Here is a 25,424-nt window from a genome sequence, read left to right on the forward strand (position 1 = left end):
GGGGAATCTCTCCGTTTGGTTGAGGCTTTCAGTAGAATTATACACCTGCCACAACACTCTAATTTGCTGGGAGATGTGAGCGCCTTTTCTCCATCTCTGTGCCTCCTCAAAGTGCCCTATTGACTCTTGTTTCTCCCCTCTGTTCCAGACCTGTATTCTAGCTTCAGAGACATGTGCATGGTTCTCCTATGTTCTATTTCAGTACATTAGGCCATGATATGTGATCAGACCGCCCTGAGGGAGCGAGCCATGCTAAGCTTCCAGTGTCTCTATAATTACAGAAGCACATGAGGGTTTTGGTCTGATGCTCCTGGAGCCTGAAATGGAGACTCCCTTTCGCTACAGAGCAGGTGCAGAGCTAGCCATAGCAGAGTAACTCTCTTCATGCTGATTGCTGCCAATGGACTTCAGTCCTGATGTGGAAGAGCCATGTCTGGAGGTGAGAGACTAGCTCAGTCTCCTTGGACCTTCCTCCTCCCTCCTGAGATTGTTTAGTGCCACGTATAGTGGTGTTTTTGTACTGTGGGCACTTGTTGCACATGAAGGGCAGAGGTCGACTCAGTTCACATATTCCACCAAACAGCTGTGGGTCAAATACTTTTTTTTTTTTTTGGTCATTATCAACATGTGCTGGGCAGCACAGAGGTAATGGGCTCTATAGTCTATTAGCAATTCCTTGAGCTGCCCTGTCTCATATTAGTTGTGGTGATTCTTATTCATGGGGCAAAAGAGTCTTAGCCTCTTCTCAGACATGGCATTTAGCCTTCCAGAAGGTAACACAGGGCCGACGCCTACTCTAGTGAACGTCAATGGCAAAACTTTGATCGACTTCAGTAGGAGCAGGAGCACGGTTGGGGAAAGAATTCATAGTAAATGATCTTCTCTATTTTGGAGAAAAAATAAAAAGTAAGACCTTTTCTTCCCAGTGAACAATTGATTTTTTTAATAAAGTCATTACAAATATGTACAAAGAGTCTCCAGCATATGAAATTCCTTTTACAAAAGAGGGAAAGAAGCCATGTCCATCTATACACAAGAGCCAGAACTAACTCATTGCATCTGCAGTAAGCACATGCCTTGCCTTAGCTTTGGTGTGGGAAGGAACTTGCACGGTTACTCTGTAGGGTCTTCCCTGTACCCAGTCGATTTGATGCATTTCACGTTTTTTAATCTGTTCGCGGAGTGTGACTGGGAGCAAACTGGAAAACTCTCAAATGTATTCACTCTTTGAAATTCCGGGTGAATTTCTTCAGCAAATAAACCGTGGTCTTCAGATTGATCTTAAAGAGTGTTATGAATATGATTGCAAATTAAGTCAGGGGACATAGTTTCTGCTCTCTGACCGAATGGCAATAATGATATAATATGGCCTGAAATACTGAGAGTCCCTTATACAGTTTGAAATCTACTTTTGGTGACTGTTCGAACCTTAAGCTGAAAACTAACTTTTCACAAATATTCGCAGGCCGGTAAAACACAAGTGCTCAAAATACCTGCGCTGACGGTGTACGGACATGGTTATATCAAAAGCCGCTTTTGCATTTGAGTGAACAGCGACAGAAAAAAAATGCTGTTGTGTGCTGAGCGCTAATAAATGGCACCAACCTCTTATATTACGGATACACTAACTCCACAGTTTGTAGTAGAGCTCCCAGCTCTGTCCCACAGCTAGTCGTGGGAGATGCTGTTCCTTAGAAGACCTGAGGGTGGAAAGGACTTTGGGCTAGGTGGCAGTGGTGATCATTGCAAAGGCAAAGGGAGCATTATTCAAACCAGCAGGAGAGAGGTTAACCATGATGACAAGGGAAGTGCCTCATGCTGGATGCAGAAACATGCTCTGTGTGATGAGAAAAGAGGGCTCTGGAATACGGGGTTGTAAATTCAATCCAGAACAGACTGGGGAAGGGGAATAGACAGAACATGAGGATTCCTCCCCTCCCTTTAGAGTACCTGATATCCTGGCATTCTTTTGAGAAGGTGAAGTAATTGGGAATCATTAAAAAAGGGATAGATAATAAGACAGAAAATACTGTATTGCCTCTATTAAAAGAAAAGGAGGACTTGTGGCACCTTAGAGACTAACCAATTTATTTAAGCATAAGCTTTCGTGAGCTACAGCTCACTTCATCGGATGCATACTGTGGAAAGTATAGAAGATCTTTTTATACACACAAAGCATGAAAAAATGGGTGTTTACCACTACAAAAGGTTTTCTCTCCCCCCATCCCACTCTCCTGCTGGTAATAGCTTACTCTGATTGCCTCTATATAAATCACTGGTATCCCCACATCTTGAATACTGTGTGCAGAAGTTGTCACCCCATCTCAAAAAAAAAGATATATTGGACTTGGAAAAGGTTCAGAAAAGGGCAACAAAAATTATTAGGTGTATCAAACGGCTGCCGTATGGGGAAAGATTAATAAGACTGGGACTTTTCAGCTTGGAAAAGAGACGACTAAGGGTGGGGGTTATAATAGAGGTCTATAAAATCATGACTGGTGTAGAGAAAGTAAATAAGGAAGTGTTATTCACTCCTTCTCATAACACAAGAACTAGGGGCCACCCAATGAAATTAATAGGCAGCAGGTTTAAAACAAACGAAAGGAAGTATATTTTCACCCAATGCACAGTCAACCTGTGGAACTCCTTGCCAGAGGATGTTGTGAAGGTCAAGACTATAACAGGGTTCGAAAAAGAACTAGCTAAATTAATGGAGGATAGGTCCATCAATGGCTATTAGCCAGGATGGGCAGGGATGGTGTCCCTAGCCTCTGTTTGCCAGAAGTTGGGAAAGGGCGACAGAGAATGGATCACTTGATTATTACCTGTTCTGTTCATTCCCTCTGGAGCATTGGGCATTGGCCACTGTCAGAAGACAGGATACTGGGCTAGATGGACCTTTGGTCTGACCCAGTATGGCCGCTCTTATGTTCTTAAGTCACCCATTGTTCATGCTTTAAGTGGGTTTTGACTTTGATTAACATGGTCGTAATCAATCATGCCAGTGTTTTCAAAGCTTCTGTCCCATGAGATGCAAGATGAACCACATACAGCAGCTTGTATAGATGAGGCTGAACCACAAAGTTTGCCTCCAGAATTAAACTTGTCCAAAACTTAGAGGGATGTGAATGTGGGAACATGTTACAGAGGTAGGGTCTAGCTGTGAAGTGTGGCTCTGTATCCAAAATGCCACAAGGTTTGGTGAGTTTGGATCCACGGTTTTGGTTTGGAGCTCTCCCTAGTTCTGTTACAGTTAACAAGTGGGCTTTAGCCCACGAAAGCTTATGCTCAAATAAATTTGTTAGTCTCTAAGGTGCCACATGTCCTCCTTGTTCTTTCTGCTATCTTCTCTAAGCTGTTCATAAAGAAATCTGGAAATAAATAAAATTGGGTCTGGCAACATGAGACTGGGTCCCATTATCAACACACTTTTTCTACAAGGGAAACTGGCTTCTCAAGAGAAGGGTTTCCTGCTGCCTCACTTTTCTGTTCTCCACCAGCTCCCACAGGGAGATGCTTCTTTCTCTATCTCCTAGGTTTCTGGTGTGAGGAATATGGCTGTAGCAGCCCTTAGTCAAGTGTTTGCGAAAGAACAGAGAAAGTGCCTATCTCTAAGGCCCACTCTACACAATGAAGGGATACCCACTTAACTAAATCTGTTTCTAAACAATTTAGTTAAATACCTGCTGCCCTCTTTCTGGAAACTCTAAAATTGACTTGAGGGTCTTGTCTCTATTTAGTTTAAGGTGGTAACAACCAAATTAAGTTTTTTTAAACTGTTCGAAGGGAGCTGCGCTGATTTAACTACACTGATTTAGGGAAAGATTTAGTTAAATTGGTGCAATTTCAATGTGTACACAAGCAGTCAGTGGATCAGTTAAGCCTCATCAGCACAAAACTATGTATTTTGATGATTTCCTCTGCCTCCAAATGGTAACACTTGTTCTAGGACACAAAAATGTAGGCGAGCGCAGATAGTCTTGTAATATAGAAGGGGTAGAATGGCTTCCACACCTTCCCTTTTAGCTGGTGAAAAGCATTCCAAGAAAGAGAGTAGAAATCTAGAAACACTAGATCAGATTCCACCCTGGGTATAACCCCACTGACTCCAAGTCAATGGACTTACACCAGGAATAAATTTGGCCTAGTGATGCGGGGGATGAGGAGGCAGTATTATCCTATTCTTAGCTGCATTTCTAATTTGAAATGTGAAGTTCCAATAAGCCATGGGATCTATCTCATGCAAGTGCTGCTTTAAAAATTAATAAAGACTTTCTTCACAGCCACATTATGCAGCATTCCATACAGACTATGATCTCATAACCTTCTTCCCTGGCTTGCACACACACTGTCTGCTGAAACCTAAGATGAGGCCTTTTTTTCATTTAGAGAGCACTCCCGCTCTTCACAGAGGCTCCTCTGCAGAGCTAATCAAAATCAATGGCTTCTTGGGTGCTGCAAAAAGGAGAGGAGGGGGGAGGGACCGTGCAGGCTTCCTTTACATTCGGAAAGTACAACCCCACCACCACCATCTTGCACAGTCCTTGTAATGAACAAGAACAATGGTGGGGAGTATACAACATGTATTAGTTTCCAAATACAAATATCAACTGGAGTTGAATCTGGTATTTTTTTTTAAAAAAAGCATAAAAACACTCCTTGTCAAAAAATGGAGGCATTCAAGTATAGTCATTTATACCTGAAAATGTAAGGCTTAGACAAATACATACCCTCTAGTAAATCACTGAATTTATCTACAGAGAATGTTGGCTGTAAAGCTTCTGCCAAGAGACTTCTCTAGTTTCCTTGACTCAGCTGTTAGATTAAGTCTTCGTAAACCTAACATTCCATTCACACAAAACATCTGATTTAAGCCTACAAAAGCCAGGCAAGTCAGAGTTAAAGAAGAATTCCCATGCCAAATTCTGTTCTCATGTAAACCTGTGAAATGCTTTTGATATGGTTGTAGCTTTCCTGGGCATACTGTGTCCTTTTGTATTCTTGACTGAGTTCTTGGGAACAGCTGAAGAGGTCTCTGTCCCTTTTCTCCCTATCCCCATCCTCGGCCCGGTCCTCCTCCAGAAAATCCTTCCTGGATTTTACATTGAGCCCTGTCTGTACTAAGGGACTTTGCAGGTTTAGTCAGTGCTGTGTGCCTCATTGTTGAGTCTCATACCTTGATTGAAGTAGCTCCCACTGTCCAGGGACACAACACTGAGAGCAGAGCCTATTCCTTGTGCCCTTAAACTGTCTCACTGTGTCACAGGATTGTGGCTTATCTGTGACTGATTTATGAAAGCCCTAGATGGGGCAAAAGCCACATAAGGTTTTGAAGCTGCAGACCGAGGTAGCCCATGGGTCATAATATAAATAGCAAATGATAATGCAAACTACACATACTTCAAGGGAAGGGGACCAATTCCTCCCTCAGCTGGGAAGTTATTGACTGTTTAGAGGCAGGAAGCTGATCATTTAAAAAGGGGAGGACATTCCATGGGAGGGGAGGTCCCTGCCTGTCCTGTACAAATAAACATAAACCAGATAATTTGCCACATGAGGTGGCCTAGCCACCTCAGTACGGGATTCCTGTCTGTATAGGATATCATGCTAAAATATATAGAGGTACAATTTAATTTCCTTTATGATTTATTTTCATAAATGTATATGTTTCTCTTAAAGAATCAGCCTGATCCAGAGGAGGGCTGAGCACCCACAATGCTTGTTGAAATCAGCAGGCCTAAGGCTGCTCCCATTGAAGTCAACAGCAAAACTTCCATCTACTTCAGTAGGAGTGAGCTAGGGCCCAAGGGGAGCTAAAGGTGTTCAGCACCTCTCAGAATCATGCCCCAAATGTGGTATGGAAGAGACTGAGGTCCATTCGTAGCCATGTCCCATCCAAATCTCCTCAACAAGAGTGCCATTCTTCACGCACTGTGTGTCATAATTTGAGCTGGGAAAAAAATTATTCTTTACACCCTTTTCCCTGTTCATCAATTGTTCAAGAACCAGTAATTCCCACAGACACGTGTAGGTGTGCCTGAAAATTGATGAATGCTTGACGCACAGATTTCAGCCTAGAGACTGCATCGAAACTCTGCTCTGCAAGTATCCAAAATTCAAGCAGTTCTGATTGCATATAAAGGTCACATGGTATATTTCTGTTCTATGGTGGGATGAAAGTACAGGAAGATTTTCAAAGCCTCAAAGAGCAGGTATATGCCCAATTCCCATTGAAAGTCAATGAAAGTTGGGCATCTGACATCCCTTTGTGTCTTTTGAAAATCTCCCCCATAACTAGTAAAATCAATCTTTGGGTGCAAATACCCCAGTAACAAACTCACCAGTGATTTTCTGTGAGCATTCTGCAATATTTGTTCAATGTTCTGGTCTGGTGAGCATTTATTTGTTTGTAAATTTGAATACATTTCCATGCAAATATTTTTTTGCCAGATCTAGTCTTGTTGCTGGTGCAGTGTGTGCTATTCACAACGGTAATACACAATGTTCTCTCATGTGAGTTTACATTCAGTGATATTTTGTGTGTTTGAGTCTTCTTTCTGCTGATCATCCAACACAACATCTCTGAAATAACAGAATGCACTTGTTTAATATGGATGTGTCGGACCCAGTCTTTTCAAAATGTTTAGTGAGAACAATGACCAATCGGATCAGATTTGGTTGGTAAACGTCCAGCCCAGAGCCATTTTTATCGCTGTTTTTATGAGACTTCTGAAAGTAATGGTTTACAATGGAACATCACCTAACGCAGTACTAGTAGGAATGGCTGTTATTGCCCCGTGGCCTTAAAACTGCTCTGAGCACTTTGTAGCTCTTTAAACCCTTATGGTTTCAAAGAGTAGCAAGGACTTAGGCATGCAGCCCTACCAGCTCCCCACCACAGAGCTCTAACATAGCTGATTATTGGGCCAAATCCTTCAGCCGTTTTTGAATATCTAGGGGTGAAAGTAATCGCCTGTTCCGCACGACTGCTATCATATCGCATGGTACTTTCCAGCAAAACAAGAGCTGAGCTGTCCCAAAGTGAGTTGTTTTATAAAGTTCAGGGTTAGATTGGCTGGTGGTTTTTTTGTTTTTTTTGTTTGTTTGTTAATTTATTTACAGGTAGAAAGAAAGGAAAATAGCACCTTCTTAACCTATTTTTTGTGTATAAATATTAATAACCAAAATATATTTCTCCCAGTCTCATGTTTCAGAACATCGTCCTGGTAAAACTGTAGCACCGCAAAGAGACAGTTGAGCCCTAGACAAACATTAAAGGTAGCACCAGAGAAAGTACAGTTGTAAGAAAAGCATATCTCGCCTGGTGTCATAGAGCTTAATATACACACACACACACTCTGTCTCTTGTCAAAACGGCTAAACACCCCTTTCCCACACCTCCCAAGACAAGCCGATGCCTATTTGCAGCAAATGCACTATCTGCTGGTATTCTTTAACCCTGGGTTTGCAAGTGATTTTTCACACTTCTACATTTAAAGGGGCAGATGCGGGCCGTGCCATACCATACCATAGACAATGCCTGGTGGGGAAAGTTTTAGCACTACAGCAAGGACATCACTAATCTTTTGACTCAAACTGCAGGAGCACAAGCGCTCAGACCACAGTCATCTAAAAGGAATGTTGCTTATGTTCTCAACAAGGCATGCATGTATTAACGTATGCTCTCTATATAAGCATGTATGTGTCTCTGTTTTGCTGCTGGGCACTTGAACAGCTCCTTCAGTACAAATCTTCTTTCACGTTGCTCCAGCCTCTTTTATCCTCCTCCTCTTCTTTCTCCATTCTTCATAGCTGCTGCTCAGACTCTGTATTCCCTGCAGGAAAAGGGGAAATGATTTTCTCCAAGGGTGCAGGGTTTTCTCCAGCCTGAGAAAGCAAAATAATTTGTTTTTCATTATATTGATGCAATGGTTAGCATAAAAGCATCTTCTAAATGCATGCATAAACCTTCCTGCTGACACAAGAATTTACTGACCAGAGGCGTATGTAATTTATGGGGAAGACAGCTTTGTGGTTAAATCACAGGAGAACAAGAGATCTGGCTTTTATTCACAGTGCTACCACAAATCCTGTGTGGCTTTAATTTTGGCTGTCCCAAAGAAGACACCCAGTCTTCTTGGGTGTCCAGCTTCAGATGAGTTAAATGTTAACTTTTAGAGAAACAACTAACTGTTACAGGAAAGCACTGTGGTCTATTGATAATTGCAGCACTCCTGGGTTCTAGTCCTGTTCTGCCACTGATTTGACTTGCGGCCTTGGGCAAATCACTTAATGCCTCTGTTTTTCACGTTCACTGTAACATCAGGGCAGTGTCGTCCTAGGGCACATGTGCTCATTGATAAAGGCATTTGCAAGTGTAAATCCCAGTTCTCAAGAGCAGATTGTGGAAAAACTCTTAAAATAAAGAGTTTCTATGTCATATTTGCATCTCCAGTATTTCAGTTGGCAGAGAGCCAGCACAAGGTCTACACACTTTTTAAGTCTCATTAATACCCGTTATGGGGCCTTTAAGGGACTTAAGAGGTTCATAGCTCTCAGATCCCAGAGCGCTTCCTGCAGCTCCCATTGTCTGGGAACGGTGAACCGCAGCCACTGGGAGCTGTGGGCGGCTGTGCAATTGTAAATAAGCGGTCTGGCGGCTCGCCAGTGGATTACCGTGACAGGCCGCATGCAGCCCGTTGGCCGCAAGTTGCCCCCCACTGTCCCAGCGTGATGGGTGACCTCATAAAATCCTCAATAGGTAAATCTATGCTGGCCCTCTGTATCGGATGAATTTCACAAGTGTGAGTAGTAAAATATCCAACGATGTCAACTATGAGAGAGTAATTTGGGTTGACAGTTTGTTATGGGGCAGATTCTGGTCTAAGTTACTAATGGAAATCCAGAGTAACTCCATGGCTTCTGTACTGTTACTTTGTATTTACATGGGTGTATATATATATACATGATCCAAATCTGACCCTAGATCTTTTCCATTAAGGAAAAGTTGCAGTGGGGGCGGTTTAGATTGGATATTAGGAAAAACTTTTTCACTAAGAGGGTGGTGAAACACTGGAATGCGTTACCTAGGGAGGTGGTAGAATCTCCTTCCTTAGAGGTTTTTAAGGTCAGGCTTGACAAAGCCCTGGCTGGGATGATTTAACTGGGAATTGGTCCTGCTTCGAGCAGGGGGTTGGACTAGATGACCTTCTGGGGTCCCTTCCAACCCTGATATTCTATGATTCTATGGTCAAATCCTCATGCTGCAAATGACTGCTGAGTAACTCCTGAACTCATGCTCTGTTTCAGCAACAAGAGATTGGTGTGTTTCCACAGAAACAGAACAATTTCCACAAAGTCTCAGAGGTCCCTGTCTACATGGAACTTCAGCAATTACTCCCTTCTCTACCCATCCCTATCCATGGCTCCTGCTGTCAGACTAAAGTATCTAAAGCAACCGTGAACAAAGCTAGAAGGACTAAGTCCAAATTGAATCAGCCAGGACTGAAACACCAGGCAAATGGTTAGGCCACCCACAGCACACACACGCACACACACACACACGGAGGTGCCTGAACCTTCACCTTTTCTGCAGATCTGCTTATGCTGTAGGAACTTTTTTCTGGTGGGGAAAAGGGGGAAAAGTGTTTAGTGCTCAAGGGAATGGGAGCATGATAATACTGGCTTAGGGAATGTCTACACTGCAGTGAGACACCGTGGCTGGCCCGGGCCAGCTGATTCGGGCTAAGGGGCTCTTGCTAGGGGGTTGTTTAATTGCAGGTATGAACACACAGCTCACTTCAGTGCTTCTGACCTTGTGAGGGACACAACTGTTACTCCGGCCTTGGGTTCCTACACATGCTGTCAATGCACCTCAGCCCTGGCTTGTAGAACTCCTGTCAATTTTATTTCTAGGCTTCTGCTGAGCAGAGACTAGCCACTATGCAGTGGCTTTTTGTGTGTGTGCGAACAATCACTGTGGATTAGCCTGAGACCACCTCGGCCACCTGCACTGTGATTTAAAACACATTTGAACCCAAGTCTTCAGACATCAAAGGGTGAACTTCATAGGGGTGAGGAAAAAAATCAAGGAAAAATCTTGGAGGAGATGAGATTCAGAGAAATGTCTGTGCAGGATTAAATAAACTGAAGTGGAATCTTTGCCTGAGTAAAATCCAAATAAGGGTGTTAGGATTTTCCTGAAGTTTTACAAAAGGACTTTACTTGTGCTCTTGCAGCACCTAGAGACCACAACCAAGGATCATTGCCCCACTATGCTAGATGCTGTACAAACATATAGCATGAGACAGCCCATCCCCTGAAGAGGTTACATTCCACAAACATTTTTTCTCTTTCCCCTAAACAGCAGAAAACATTCACAAAGTTTTAAAGGTTTTTGAATTCAAAAACTCATTAAGCTCCAAGTGAGAAATTTACCCCTGTGTAGAGAAAGAACCAGCACAATGCTTGTTCACCACGTAAGCCCTGTTTTGAGGGCTTAAGTGCAACTTAAGTTTTGCATAGGCTTCTTGCTGGCTCTCTGCATAGGGGTGAATTTCACCCAAAGAGTAAAGGAGAGCCCCAGAATCCTGGCCTAAATCCCATCTCTCAATAAAACAACTTTGAATATCAAAGGCTGTGTTGAAGCCATTACTTGGTGCATATTGGCTGCATTGCCAGTATCTGACTCATTAATGGAATATGCTTTGAGCCAAATTCTGATCTCATTTGCAGCACTGTAAATACAGGGCAACTCAAATTGACTTCAGTTGAGTTACTCCAATTTTGCCACAATAGCACTTAGCAAATTGGAATTTAGACCTTTGAGTATGAAAGGGACTGTATAAAGCCAAACTCCACCCCATATGTAATATTGGTGTGGTTACCAGGAGGGAGTGCCAGCATGTCCTCTCTGTAGAGAGGGTCAAAAAATGTTCATAGCAATTTTTTAAAAATGAAAAATGGCGCTTTTTTGACATTTTGTCAAATGTTTTCAGGTTTTTATCGGAAAACCAAAATTTTCTTGGGTTTCCAAAAACTGAAATATTTTTTGTTTTCAACAAAAAAAACCCAAAATTGTGTGAAAAAAATTATGGAAATTAAAAATTTTCATTTCCTTTGATATTTTTCATGGAAACTAAAATGCATTTTTGTCTTGTACCTCCCTGTCTAGCCACTTAAGGATGCTCGAATTCTCGTCAGAACCTAGAATCATAAAAATGTATGGCTGGAAGTGACCTCAAGAAGGCATCCAGTCCAGCCCCCGGCAGTGAGGCAGGACCGAGTAAACCTAGACCATCCCATACAGTTGTTTGTCCAACCTGTTCTTAAAAACCTCCAGTGACAGAGATTCCACAACCTCCCTTGGAAGCCTGCTCCAGAGTTCAACTACCTTTCTAGTTAGAAAGTGTTTCCTAGCGTCTAATTTAAATCTCCCTTGCTGCAGATTAAGCCCATTCTTGTCCTATCTTCAGTGGACATGGAGAACAATTGATCCCTGTCCTCTTTATAACAGCCCTTAACTTAGCTGAAGACTGTTATCGGAGCCCACCAGCCTTCTTTTCTCCAGACTAAACATGCCCCGTTTTTTTAACCTTTCCTCATAGGTCAGTTTTTCTAAACCTTTTCTCATTTTTGTTCCTCTCCTCTGGACACTCTAGTTTGTCCAAACTTTTCTAAAGTGTAGTGCCCGGAACTGGACACAATAGTCCAGCTGAGGCCTCACCAGTGCTAAGTGGAGTGGGACAATCTGCAATTTACCTTCCATGTCTTACATACAATGGTCCTATTAATACACCCCAGAATATTAGCCTTTTCCCCTAGCTGCATCACATTGTTGACATTCAGTCTGTGATCCACTCTAGCCCCCAGAGCCTTTTCAGAAGTAGCACCAGCTATCCAATTATTCCACATTTTGTAGTTGTGCATTTGATTTTTCGTTCTTAAGTGAAGTACTTTGCACTTGTCTTTATTGAATTGAGTTCAGACCAATTCTCCAATTTGTGAAGGTCATTTGGAATTATAATTCTGTGTTCCAAAGTGCTCGCAACACCTTCCAGCTTGATGTCATCCTTAAACTTTATAAGTATACTCTCCACTCCATTATCCAAGTCATTAATGACAATATTAAATTGTACTGGACCAAGAATGACCCCTTTGGGACCCCACTAGATACACCCTCCCAGTTTGACAATGAATCATTGATAACTACTCTTTCAGCCAGCTGTGCACCAACCTCATAGTAATTTCATTTAGACTGCCTTTCCTTAGTTTGCTTATGAGAATGTCATGTGGGACTGTGTCAAAAGCCTTACTAAAATCAAGATATATCACATCTACCACTTTCCCCATATTCGGTAGGCCAGTAACCCTGTCAAAGAAGGACATTAGTTTGGTTTGGTATGATTTGTTCTTGACAAATCCATGCTGGCTATTCCTTATAATCCTATTATCCTCTAGATGCTTACAAACTGATTGTTTAATAAGTTGTTCCAATATCTTTCTAGGTATCAAGTAAAGCAGACTGACCTGTAATTCCCTGGTTCCTCTTTGTTCCCCTTTTTAAAGATAGGTACTATGTTTGGTCTTTTCCAGTGCTCTGGGATCTCAGATGTCCTCCATGAGTTCTTGAAGATAATTGCTAACGGTTCTGAGATTGCTTCAGCTAGTTCCTTAAGTATACTGGGATGAATTCATTAGGCCCTGCCAACTTGAATACATCTAATTTATCTAAATATTCTTTGACCTGTTCTTTCCCATTCTGGCTTGTATTCCTTCCTCCTTGTTGTTAATACTGTATTGAGTATTTGGAAACCATTAACCTTTTTAATGAGGGCTGAAACAAAATAGACATTAAACACCTCAGCCTTCTTGATATCATCAGTTATTAGCTCTCCTTCCCCACTCAGTAGATGACCTTTACTTTCCTTCATCTTTCTCTTGCTCCTAATGTATTTGACAAACCTCTTCTTATTGCCTTTTATGTCCCTTGGTAGGTGTAACTCATTTTGTGCCTTAGCCTTTCTGAATTTGTCCCTACTTGTGCTATTCTTTTTTACTCCTTAGCAGTGCATCCACTTTTTGTAGGATTCCTTTTTGATTTTCAGGTCATTGAATTGGTCCCTTTTAATTTCTCGTGATAAACAAGAGAGCCAAAGACACAATGAAAAGCATTTAGACTGAGATTTTCAAAGGTAGTGGACTGGACAATTAATTCCCATTGATTTTAATGGGATTTGGGCATCCAAACCCCCAGCTGGCTTTGGAAATCTCACTCGTAAATCCTTCAGTCTTATCCACAGCATCACTCCACTCTGGGCATTGCTTGGCTAGATGGCGTTTCTACCAGATAGGAAAATTGCTCTGCTGAAGGAGCTAGCCTCACAGTAAAGGGGTTCAATCGCTCAGGTAGGACGCCCCGCACCCTTATTCAGCACTTCTTTGGCTCGTCTTTATTCAGAGCCACAGAGTCAAGCCAGGGCTGGGTACGCAGTTCTAGTACTGATGAAGTCACGGAAGAAGCTGACTTTTTACTTATCTTGCAAAGCACTGCGTAAGTGGATCCCAATTCACGGCTAACATGGAATTACACCTGCTTACGCCAGTGATTCATTTTGCAGGTAGTCAGTGCTTAATACTGTACATAAAATCGTACCTATAAATCATACGTGTCAAAGGAAAATATTGGGGCGGTTGGATTGTCCGGGGAAAGGACAGTGATGGGGGCAGAATGATGCAGAACACCTGGGATTCCAGCCTGATGCAGCAAAGAGCTAGTGAGAAACCAAAGGCCTTACTGAGCCCTGGCATAAGGGAGTCAGACTTCCATTGCATTCCATGGGAGATATATCCCCTTGCATCAGGGCTTTTTGAATTTGCTTGTGCTGGAGGTGGAAGGGATAGTTGGGAAAGGAAGATCAGGGAGTAGGGTGGAGGCAACAGGAAAGAAGCATGGATCCGTTGGAGAGAGGCTCAGAGGAACAGCTGATCAGGGAGGTTTGCAGATGGCAAGATCAAGGAGGCCAGAGGCCAAAGGGGAAAGTTGTTGGGGTGACTCCGAAGTCCCAGAAGATATGGGTCCTGTAATCCACCCCTAGAAAGAGGTATTGTGTGGCTGCTCTTTATTTCTTTAACAATAATATGCTTCTTTGCTACTGGCTTATTGGAGGCTTAGTGATGAGGATTTTCTCTTGTGCGGGTTTAGCAGTGAGGGGCTTTGGGGTTTATGAATGGGGAGCATAAGATGGAGGATTTCTCCATCCTTAGTTTTTCAGGAAAATAAGCAGTAAAGTTTTCTTCCTAGTGTCAGACTCAGGAAGGCACACAGAATACACAGGATGTAACAGGTTGAGTATTCGGTTTGTTGGTCATGATGCGAAACTGTAGCCTAGTGGGGAGGGGATAGCTCAGTGGTTTGAGCATTGGCCTGCTAAACCCAGGATTGTGAGTTCAATCCTTGAGGGGGCCATTTAAGGATCTGGGGCAAAAATTGGGGATTGGTCCTGCTTTGAGAAGGGGGTTGGACTAGATGACCTCCTGAGGTCCCTTCCCACCCTGATAGCGTATGATTCTATGATAGTGCTGAATCAGCCAGCCTTGTCCCCTAACTGCCGTACTACCTCTGGTCCTTACTCTTTTCTGGACTTCTGCACAGCTCAGTGTGATATCTCCAGAAATCCTATCAACTCCATTTTAATACAGCTAATTAACTTCACTGAGACATTTGACAGAGCAGCTCTGCGTGAACCTAGCGGCAGACAGTGGGGGAAGTTATTGGCAACTCAGTGAGCATAGGACCAGGCTGGTGTTGCTGGCAGGAAGAGAGAGGGTTTAATTTAATACACTGCCACTTCTAGACTAATAGAGCAAAATACAAATGACACTGCATGCCAAATTGGCACATGCAAACTACACTTCATGCCCTGGCTGGGTGTTGCAAGGTGATGTCAGATTATATATTACAAAGCTGCCACTTTCAGAGCACTTTTCATTCAAGAATCCCAAAGTGTCCAACAGACATTACAAACTGGTTCCACCCCTTGGGCCCAGTCCTGCTTCCATTGAAGATACGTGGGCCTAGATTTGTAGACGTATTTAGGTGTTGCTCCGCTCAGTGCTGCAAGGCCTAAGTGATTTAGATGATTAAGTGCCATTTTCAAAAGTGACTTAGGCACTTAGCATCCCAAGTCCCAGTGAGACTTAGGGCCCTAAATGCCTATGCCATTTTTGAACATGGGATATAGATACCTAAATCTTTCAATGCTGAGTGAGCCAATGCCCAAATACCCTTTAAAACCTGATTCCTGGGAGAAGTGGGAGCAGACCCCAAATACAGAGTGATCATTTCCTACTCTAAACTGCTTTATAACATTGTTGTGCATTATTAAACAGCTACCGTGTTCCACTACAGGGATAGCTGCACATCCTAGGATATAGATAGATACACACACATACACTTACTAGGGTGTAGAGAGAGAGTGAAGAATACCATGCCTATTTGAAACTTCAGTGGGGAATTTAGAGAGGCAGTAAGCAATTAGCCAAGCTGGAATTTTCCCTTGTTCTGACTACAGTTCCACTTCTCTAACCACTAGACCATAAGACTAATAGTGACTTAGCTAGGGATTGGGCTGAGCAGTATTAAGTGGTGCAAGCTAATTCCCCTATTCTTATTAAGTTTGCCATGAAATCCCTAATGCACATGAGTGGTCAGGACCTGGAGTTAACATCTTACTGTACAAGGCGTTTATCACCGAAGAGTTTCTCTGTAGATGTACAGGAGGAGGGGCAAATACATATTTTGTTCAAAAACAAACATCCTACAGAGCTCGTAAAGTACTGCTCATCACATATCTCGTCTATTCTAAGGTCTAGAGCCATGCTCATCACTGCAACATCATAGAAGCATAGAAATCTAGGCCTGGAAGGGACTTTGAGAGGTCATCTAGTCCAGTCCCCTGCACTAAAGCAGGACTAAGTATTATCTAGGTTGTTCCGGACAGGTGGTTATCTAACCTGTTCTTATAAACCTCCAATAATGGAGATTCCACAACATTCCTAGGTAATTTGTTTCAGTGCTTAAATACCCTTACAGTTAGGGCATCTTTCCTAATGTCTAACCTAAATCTCCATTGCTGCAATTTAAGCCCACTACTTCTTGTCCTGTCCCGAGTGGTTAAAGAGAACCCCTTCTCTTTATAACAACCTTTTACACAGCTGAAGACCGTTATCATGACCATCTTCTCTTCTCCAGACTAAACAAACCCATTTTTTTCAATCTTACTTTTAATAATTTTTGTTGCTCTCCTCTGTACTATCTCCTGTTTGTCCACATCTTTCCCCAAGTGTGGTGCCCAGAACTGGATACCAGTTGAGGCCTTATCAGTGCTGAGTAGAGTGGAAGAATTACTTCTCGTGTCTTGCTTACAACACTCCTGCTAATATGTCGAAGAATGATGTTAGGGTATTTTGCAACAATATTACATTGTTTACTCATATTTAGTTTGTGATATGCTATAACCCCCAGATGCATTTCTGCAGTACTCCTTCCTAGCCATTCATTTCCCATTTTGTATTTGTGTAATTGATTATTCCTTCCTTCATGGAATACTTTGCATTTGTCCTTATTGAATTTCATCCTATTTATTTCAGACCATTTCTCAAGTTTGTCAATATCATTTTGAATTCTAATCCTGTCCTCCAAAGCACTTGCAACCCCTCCCAGCTTGGTGTTCTCCGCAAACTTTATAAGTGTACTCTCTATGCCATTATCCAAACTATTTATGAATATATTGAATAGAATCGGACCCAGGACAGATCTCTGCAAGACCCCACTCGATATGCACTTCTGCTTGACTGTGAACCACTGATAACTAGTCTCTGAGTACACTTTTCCAACCAGTTGTGCACCCACCTTGTAGTAGGTTTGTCTCTGGTCTATATTTCCCTAGTTTATTAATGAGCAGGGTCATGTGAGGCAGTATCCATGTGACTTTGAGATACATTTTTTCAGATATTGCATATAGCATATATTAGTGTGAGCAAAATGGTTTTCAACCAAAACTGAGAAAGAAAGAAAGAAAGAAAGAAAGAAAGAAAGAAAGAAAGAAAGAAAGAAAGAAAGAAAGAAAGACATGGAAGGTATGACAATAAAAGACAGTATATTAAAAAGAGGTATAAATTAAACCCTGAAAGTGAGCTGCTGGTGGTATATTTAATTATCCCTGTGTGTGGATGTGTTTGTGTTCACAGCTCATCACATGTGACTTGGAAGCTCACCAGGGGAGTTGGATGGCTCCCCTGTACATGTGGCATCCAGGAGATTGTGTTATTAGCCAGGATGGCTCCTCACATCTGGACTCTCAACATCATCCCTGTTGTTATTTCAAAGCACAAAGAAAAGTCTTTTTTTTCTAAGACCTACATTTGTATTTTTGTCCTTGAAGCCAGGGAAAGCTGTAGTGGGGAGTCCTGGGTTCAGCTGCAACCACTGAAATCATGAAACCAAGGGTGGAAATATACCCCATTGGGGGAGGGAGGAGCGAGCTGCATTCGCTCCTTTGAATGAGAACCTCACGTGGCTCCATGGCCCAGGCTCTGTGTCACAGTGACGCGGCTCCCAGCCACATGGCTGTGCAATGATGTCAGAATTGCGTGCGGCTATCGAAGCCCAAAGGGCAAAATCTGCCAGAAGGTGCACTGGGGGATGGGGATGAGGAATGGGGAGCGGGAGGGGCAATACCCCTGTGTGTCCCAGTCTCCAGGTAGCAGGGATGCAGGGGCAGTATAGTTATAAACTGAGGTTACCCACTTTTCATTTGGGCAATATGAAGTTTAGGTTAGGTTACTTTACCCACCTCTTTTTTTAACACTACACCACTGTCAGGGCACTGGGCTCATGGCCAGGCCTCTCCCCACTATGAGTAGCTAGGTCCATATGTTGAGTGGAACAGCCTTCCCCACTGCATCCCGGCTGGGGTCTGTCTCGCCACGGTGAGTAATCAGGACTGGCCCCAGAACAGCTGCACGGAGCGGACTGGGCCCTCACTGGAACACACATTCCCTCCTCCGGGTGCTCACTGTGTCATGCTTTCTTTGTATTTATTGTTCTGTTTTGTGTCATGCTGCGACTACACTAGAGTTTAGTATGGCGCACCCAATTGAAGTGGGAGGCTATATCTGCCCCTGCCTGCAGCATAGGAGCACTTCAAGTGAGCACAGAACCTCTGGCCTTGTGAGCCTTAAGGAAGTGAAGAGTATAGAGAGGGAATGTGCACAATGAAGATGGAGCTTGTATCTGCTCAACTGAGAATAATACTTTGCATTTCTATAGCATGTTACCTCAGAGAATCTCAACGCACTTTACAAACAGTTAAGCTTCCCAACACCCCGTGCGTAGGCAAGTATCATTAGGCCCATTTTACAGATGGGGAAATTGAGGCCAGGGTCACACAGGGTCAATGGCAGAGCCAAGTGGGAACAGAACTCAGGTTGCCCAACTAAGCTATGCAAATATTTGCGATTAACTTCAAACTCAGTTGAACTGCGCCTTGGATCTGAGGTTTGGTGGGATTTGTGGACCTCAGCCTGGTGAGCTTGGACTGAATGTGTTCACACAGCTGAGAGGCTGGTAAATATTCCCTGTGTCCCAGCCAGTATCACCAGCTCCATCCCTTCCTATAGTTGCATTCTCTACACACTAGCAATTCCCAGCACTTCCATACCCTAAGAAAAGAAGCGAGTTCCTACATCTTGTCAAAAAGGAGGGGGCAAATGAGAGGCTAACGTAAAGGGGCCAGTTGTAATGTTCCCCTTGGAAGCTTGAGTTTGTTGAGCTCAAACCTACAAGTGAATCTCAGAGGGAAATTAATTTCCAAAAACTGTGAACCAAACCACACAGCTTGGTTCATGAACCTCTTCACAGATTGAATCCTGGAGGAGACAGTAGCAGTAGTGGTTAGAGAAGGGAAATGGAAATGAGGAGTAGAGCTGACTGCAGTCTCATCCAGCAACCTTAGCTGCGTCCAGTCACACACCATCCCAGCACCTCTCTGAGGGACACACTGCCATTGTGTAGAATTTAAAGTTTCAGTTAAAAAAACATTTTGTCGTCCTGTTTGCCAAGAAAACTTTCTGAATGACCTGACTGAATCTGCAGACAGACAGAATAGCTGTATATCACTCACGTAATCGATAATAATATGACACAAACACACACACAGTGTAAACACACATCTATCTATCTAAAACCTTACTTTAAAACACTAAATGAATAGAGAGGTGTCCCAAGTAATCACGTTTTTATTTATTATTTTTCAGACACCTAAAAATGTGCCAAGCACCTTGCAAACAAGTAAAGATATGATTCCTGCCTCAAAAATCAGTCTTGGTTTGACATAACTGAGGGTCACAAACAAACAAGGGGATTAGGAGAAAGGAGGGAAAGGACAATCATATTTTCTTCTTCTTTGGACTTCCCTTCTGCTGCCCTTCTCTGTGTTGTCATCTCATCCTGTTTTGTCACTAAGGCAAGGCATTGTTTAGGAAAGCATTTAATCACATGCAAGTAACTTGAGGTCAATGGAACTGAATATAGATAGAGTTAAATATTTGCTTAACTGTTGTCCTGAAACAAGGCCTTAGGTTTTAAACTCCGATGGGCAAGAAGTAAAATTTCCTCTTTACTGGAATTGTAACACATCTATCATATCTATGGTGCTATATAAATAACAATTCTAATACTATTAGCTCTGTGTGAGAATTGTTCCAGTCATCTCAATAGGAAGTTAACTCTGAAGAATAATTATGTGGATTTAAATGGCAAAGTTATTGACTGTTTCACTGCTGATAATTTTAGCAGAACCATCCAGAATTTAGGTAGTGCAAACTCACACAATGTACAAATCAGGGGTTAAGAAACCAGCAGTTTAGCAGAGGGACTGGGAGGAAGAGAAACTGGTTTCTTTTGTTTGATCGGGCGGGGGGGAGATCACCAATGTGGTATTAGTATTTTTAAAAAATAATTAGTTGTTTATTTAATAAAGAAATAACATATATCGATGAACATAGGAATTACAAAAATCAAGACAAGACTGATGAAGTTGTAGGGCTAGATTCCCACAGGGACGCAGGTGTTGTGATACTGACTTTTAGGTGCCTAGAAAATCCCAGGAACCAGGCTAGGATTCACAAAGTCTGAGTGAGGCACCTAGGCTCCCTATGCAATGAATGGGGGGAGAGAGGTGCCTAAGAATGCAATCTACAAAAGCTGGCCTACTAGGCAAGGAGCCACTTAAGCTAACCAGTGGGAGATGTCAACATCCTGGGATGTTCTAAGGCCCCTCCTCTCAATGAGATAGGTGCCTAAGTCTGGGCTGAAGGGAGGCACCTATCTCTGCTAGCAATTCAGGAACTGGGAACCCTCTCCTGGAGTCCCGTGGATTAGAAGCCTGTGGTGTTTCTTGGGAGAATGTGCTAGGCAGGTGCCTAACTCCACACACAACAAACCAGCCACAGGAGGAGGAAGCAGTGGTTGCGGTCGTGCTCACTTTATAACTTTCAGCCCAGTGGTTAGAGCACTCACTTGGGATGCGGGACACACTGGTTCAATTCCCCCCTCTGCCCAGAGGGAGAAAGGATTTGAACAGGGGTCTCCCACCTCTCAGGAGAGAGCTCTAGCCACGGGGCTAGAAGTTGTAAGGGGGGGGCACCACCACTCCAGCCTCCTCCTCCAGCCAAGTTGGGAATGAGACCCAATCTGGTAGCCAGCCACTCAGCATGCCTACCTGATCAGGCCCACGTGTGAGATGGGTAGCTGAACTCCTGTCTTCCCCCAGTTGGTGAATCACTGTAGGGCTTAGGCCGGAGATAAGCATTCAGATGCCTATAGGGAGGCAGCCGTGTGTTTGCTCAGTGGCAGAAACTAGGTGCCTAGGGAATTTTTATGGCAAAATAAATAAATAAATTAGGAGCAGAGTGAGTTTAGGGTGGGGCTGGAGCTGGTGGGGCTGGAGCTTGTGAATCACAGTGGAGCCTAAAACTGGGACTTAGGCTCCTGAACCCCAGACTTAGGTGCCCAAATCTGGGGTTTAGATGCCTACGTACCTTTGTGAAGCCCACTGGTAGTCGCTCAAGAAATAGATAAACTGAAGTGCTAGGACTGAGAGAGCTTTCTACTCAGCTGGCTTAGTCTACAGGGACAATCCATATATTCTGGAGGGAGTGGGGGAAGAGAATATGGTTATCACGGAACTCTTCAGTGTGACCAACCGAGAAAGCAGCTTTCCATTGAATCCGTTTTAGGCATTTTCCCCAGTGAACACGCCAAAAATATTTCTCCTAAGAAAGCATCAGCCTGCCTGGCACCGGGTGGGCATAGGAAGGAGTGGAGGGAAGAAACCAGGCAGCAACTTTCAGGGATTTACAGCCCTGACGCTGGTGGGGCTGGGACCTCTTGTGTACTCAGACTGGACAGGGCTCTGGAATCAGGAGACATCCTACACCCAAACTCCAGCTCCCGATTCCAGGTGGTGGGTGTGAGAGACGAGAATCGTTCTAGAGACCACCCAGTCCCACTCCTGCCCTGCACGGGCCGAGGAAGCAGAGAACCTGAACTTGCACACGTGACTTTCAGTTAAATCAGAGGTTCTCAAACTGTGGTCTGCAGACCACCTCCATTCAGGTGTGCACCTGGGTGTCCGCACATGAGAGAATGAAGGCCCACCCATCGCCTGCTTGGCTCCACTCATTAGGTGCCTGGACCCTGCAGAAGATGCACATGTAAGGTGAGGTGGTGGCCTTGGGGGGAATAGGTGGGAGGGGGCAGTGAGGTGAGAAGAGGGGTGGGGGAATTTGAGACATGCAGGACTGTGGCAGCCAGAGAAAGAGGTGACTTTCCCCAGCTCGGGGGCTGCAGCAGTCGGGGAGAGACCCCCCTCCTTCCCAGCCCCAGCTCGGGGGCTGCCGCAGCGGGGGGGGAAAGAGGGAGAGACCCCCCTCCTTCACAGCCATCCATCGCATTAGAAAGTAAGACTACTGATACTAAAATATGAGTTGTGTGCTTTTATTTGTAGAACCAAAAAACGTTAAATTCTTACTAAGGATTTTGTATATAGCGCTTTTATCCAAAGCACTTTACAATAGCTAGCCAGCGGTACAAACAACATTTGGAAAGATCATTAAGTGGTCTGCCAAGACCCTCGGCAATTTTCAAGTGGTCCACCCAAAAAAAGTTTGAGAACCACTGAGTTAAATCATTCCATGAAAACAAACCCACAAGGCTATTGTGGCTTGGCAGGTAAAGTGATCCTGACAGTGGCCTGGGACGAAACCCGCAGCTTTCAGCCCACAGACCTACTCTCGGCTGGGCAGGCGGCTGCGCTGCGTCCCACCCCCGGCTCCAGCTCGGGGCTTGGACCGCCTGGGAGACGGGATGAAGCCGGTGAGGTGTCCTCCCTTGCACAAGGGCCACAGACAGCGAGGTACTAGCCTCCTGCTCGCTGCCCTTTTGTCGCTGTGACGGGAGTCGAGGCTTGCTTATACTCCCCATCTTCAGGGGACTTCAGAGGAGCCGTTGCGCGTGTGTGGCGCGCTGGGAAACGACCCTGGAGCCCCCTCGGTCCCTGATTCCCTTGAACGGGCTCTGCCACACTCATCACCCCCTTTCTGGGCTGTTGCAAAGACTGGAGCAAACTGTGAATGAGCGGCCCGGCCCGTCCGCCTAACGCGCCCCCGCGCCCGCTTCCGAGTGAGCTCCCCTTTGCTTCCAGGCGTCTGTACCTGGGTTTTTAACCTGCCCTGGAGTTTACAGCTAACATACAACAACTCCCGCTGCATTTCCCGGGGGGAGGGTGGAAGCTTTCAAGCCCTAGACAGCCAAGGGTTTATAAAAGGGAAGAGAAACTTTCGGACTAATAAAAACAGCAACAAGCTGGGAGTGCCAGGGCGCCTCCTAAAAACAAGGTCCCCGCAGCCAGGTGCTGGTGGGAAGCTGGATCCCCAAAGAGGCCTCACCGAATCGCAGGTTGCCCCTGGGAACTTTCCAAGGCGAAGAGTTAAAGCCTTTGGAAGAGGAGAGCGTATGTGGGTCCATGTTTGTACAGGGGGAGATGGGGACTTGCCGTCCTGGATCTGCGCGTAACAGACCTTTCGGGTGATTTGCTCAGTACAAGGTTTGCTACATTACAAGCCAACCTCCCGCCCCCTCCACTATCCTGCAAGCGAACTGATCAATAACTGATGACACGCACCTGCCTGGGTCTCCCCGTGGGACAACACAGACCATGCTGGAGAGTGGCAGAGGAGCAGCTGGATCCCTACCCGGCTGCAAAGGCCTGGGTACCCCAATCCATGCCCACCCCCGCCGTCCAGCTCGTGTCTACCAGCTGTAATTAACCGCGCAGAACGTGCACTTGACCAAATCTGCTGGATCCCGTTGCTGGCTGCGGATCAGGCGGACGGTGAGTTTTGCTGCCGTGCCAAGCGCTGACAGAGAGCCCCTGACATCAGCTTCATCAAACACTCCGCTCCGGATTGCGGCGCGCCCGGGACTCATTCCCAGCCCCCCCACCCGGCTCCCAGACTGATAGACCGGGCGGGCTCAGGTTTCCAACCGGATTCTGCCCCGAGGCACGGTGTGGTTTGGGGCCGAGCCTCTCGCCCCATCTGTGCCTCAGTCTCCTCCTTCTGTACAATGGGGCTAAGGACCCTAAGGCGCTTGGAGCTCCGCGGCGAGTGCGTTGGTCTCTTGGCTCCCCTGCGCTGTCAAGCGCCCTGGCATCGGCACCCCCAAGCCAGGCGAGCGGCGCGGGTCTCTCCCGGACTAGACTCCCCGCGTCCAGCCTGCGCTGCGCCGCAGACCGGGGACGGCAGCGGCTGCAGACTTCAGCCTTTGTCTCTGGCCATTTCACACCGAGCCCCCCTCCCGCTATCTGTTACCGGCCCCGGTTATTTTGCAAAGCGCCCCCCCCCCCCCGCCCGGGGGGCTGGCTGCGCGCGGGCTGGGTCCCTACCTGTGGCGCGTCCCGGTTGCTCTCCGCTCCTGCCCGAGCCCTCGTCCCTACCAGCTCCTCTTGCGGATCAGCCAGACCAGCGCGGCCACCTGCGTGGCGGCGCAGAGCAGACCCAGGTAGGTGGCCAGGCTCCTCCCGGCCGCGGCCCGCCTGCTGCTCGCCCTGCGCCCCGCAGTCCGCTCCTGCAGCTCATCCCCGACCCGCTTCAGGCGGGCCGCGACCAGCGGCGCCCCGGAGCCGCGCTCCCCGCGCCGGGCGGAGCTGCAGCGGCAGGCGGCGGGGGGCCCCCCGTGCAGCGCGCAGGGGCACATGGCGGCGCGGCGCCCGGCCCGGCCCGGCCCGTCCAGACCCCGGCAGCGGCCGGCGTGGCGGGAACGCGCTGTGCTGTTGTTGTGCGGCCAGCGCGGTTATTAATTAAAGTGTCACATGGTGAGGAGGGGGTGACATCATCCGGCCCCACCGGGCTGCGGGCAGGAGGCAGGAAAGGTAACTTTTAACTCTTGCCGCGCCGCGCAGCCGGCACAAACCCCGCTGTCCTGCCTCCCGCCTCGGCCTCGGCGCAGCCGCGGGACAGCCAAGGGCATGTGGCCCGGGGATGTTTTATCCCCCGCCCCCGGCTGGGGGTGTTTTATCCCCCCCCCCGGCTAGGGGATATTTGATAAGCCCCCTTGGGGATATTTTATACCCTTTGGCTTGGGGTGTTTTATCCCCCCCCCCGGCTAGGGGTGTTTTATCCCCCCCCGCGGCTTGGGGTGTTTTATCCCCTCCCCCCCGGGTAGGGGATATTTTATAACCCCCCTGGCTTGGGGTGTTTTATTCCCGCCCCGGTAGGGGATATTTGATAACCCCCCTTGGGGATATTTTATACCCTCTGGCTTGAGTGTTTTAATCCCCCCCCGGCTAGGGGATATTTTATAACCCCCCTGGCTTGGGGTGTTTTATTCCCGCCCCGGGTAGGGGATATTTGATAACCCCCCTTGGGGATATTTTATACCCCCTGGCTTGGGGATGTTTTATTACCCCACCTCCCCTTCGGCTAGGGGATATTTTATAACCCCCCCTGGTTTGGGGTGTTTTATTCCTCCCCCCCCCCCGCGCTGGGGATATTTTATACCCTCTGGCTTGGGGTGTTCTATTCCTTCCCCCCCCCCTCCGGCTAGGGCGAGGGGTATTTTATCCCCCCCCCCGCTTGGGGATATTTTATACCCATTTTATGGAGGGTCGGAGATTTTAAAAGACCCTTCCTGTGACCTGATCTTTATTTCAGATTTTGCACCCTCTGATTTCCCTCCCCCTCCAAGCGCTGATTTTGTGCTTAAATAATAGGTTCTCCCTTGAAATCCCCGCGGCTCCCCTGAAATGTCGCGTTGGGCGGTATATTGTTTAGCTCCGTGCCGGGCTCCGTCTCTATCCTGG

The 25,424-nt window shown here is 45.8% G+C and overlaps 1 protein-coding gene across 1 annotated transcript; it reads right to left on the reverse strand.

The window, feature by feature from the left end:
• Nucleotides 1–926: 926 nt before the first annotated feature.
• On the reverse strand, nucleotides 927–24,319 carry HRK (harakiri, BCL2 interacting protein). The gene is made up of 2 exons (XM_073313264.1): nucleotides 24,009–24,319; nucleotides 927–7,887 (listed from the first exon to the last, which is right to left on the reverse strand). Exon 1 carries the CDS (start codon nucleotides 24,317–24,319, stop codon nucleotides 24,056–24,058), a length of 264 nt encoding a protein of 87 aa, XP_073169365.1. The 3' UTR covers nucleotides 927–7,887; nucleotides 24,009–24,055.
• Between the last annotated feature and the right edge of the window lie 1,105 nt (nucleotides 24,320–25,424).

Source organism: Lepidochelys kempii, chromosome 15, assembly GCF_965140265.1.
Source record: "Lepidochelys kempii isolate rLepKem1 chromosome 15, rLepKem1.hap2, whole genome shotgun sequence".
In the NCBI taxonomy this organism is placed as follows: Eukaryota; Metazoa; Chordata; order Testudines; family Cheloniidae; genus Lepidochelys; species Lepidochelys kempii.

Bases quoted from the DNA above. Each gene is read 5' to 3' on its own strand.
- HRK (XM_073313264.1), bottom strand. From the start codon at position 24,319: ATGTGCCCCTGCGCGCTGCACGGGGGGCCCCCCGCCGCCTGCCGCTGC.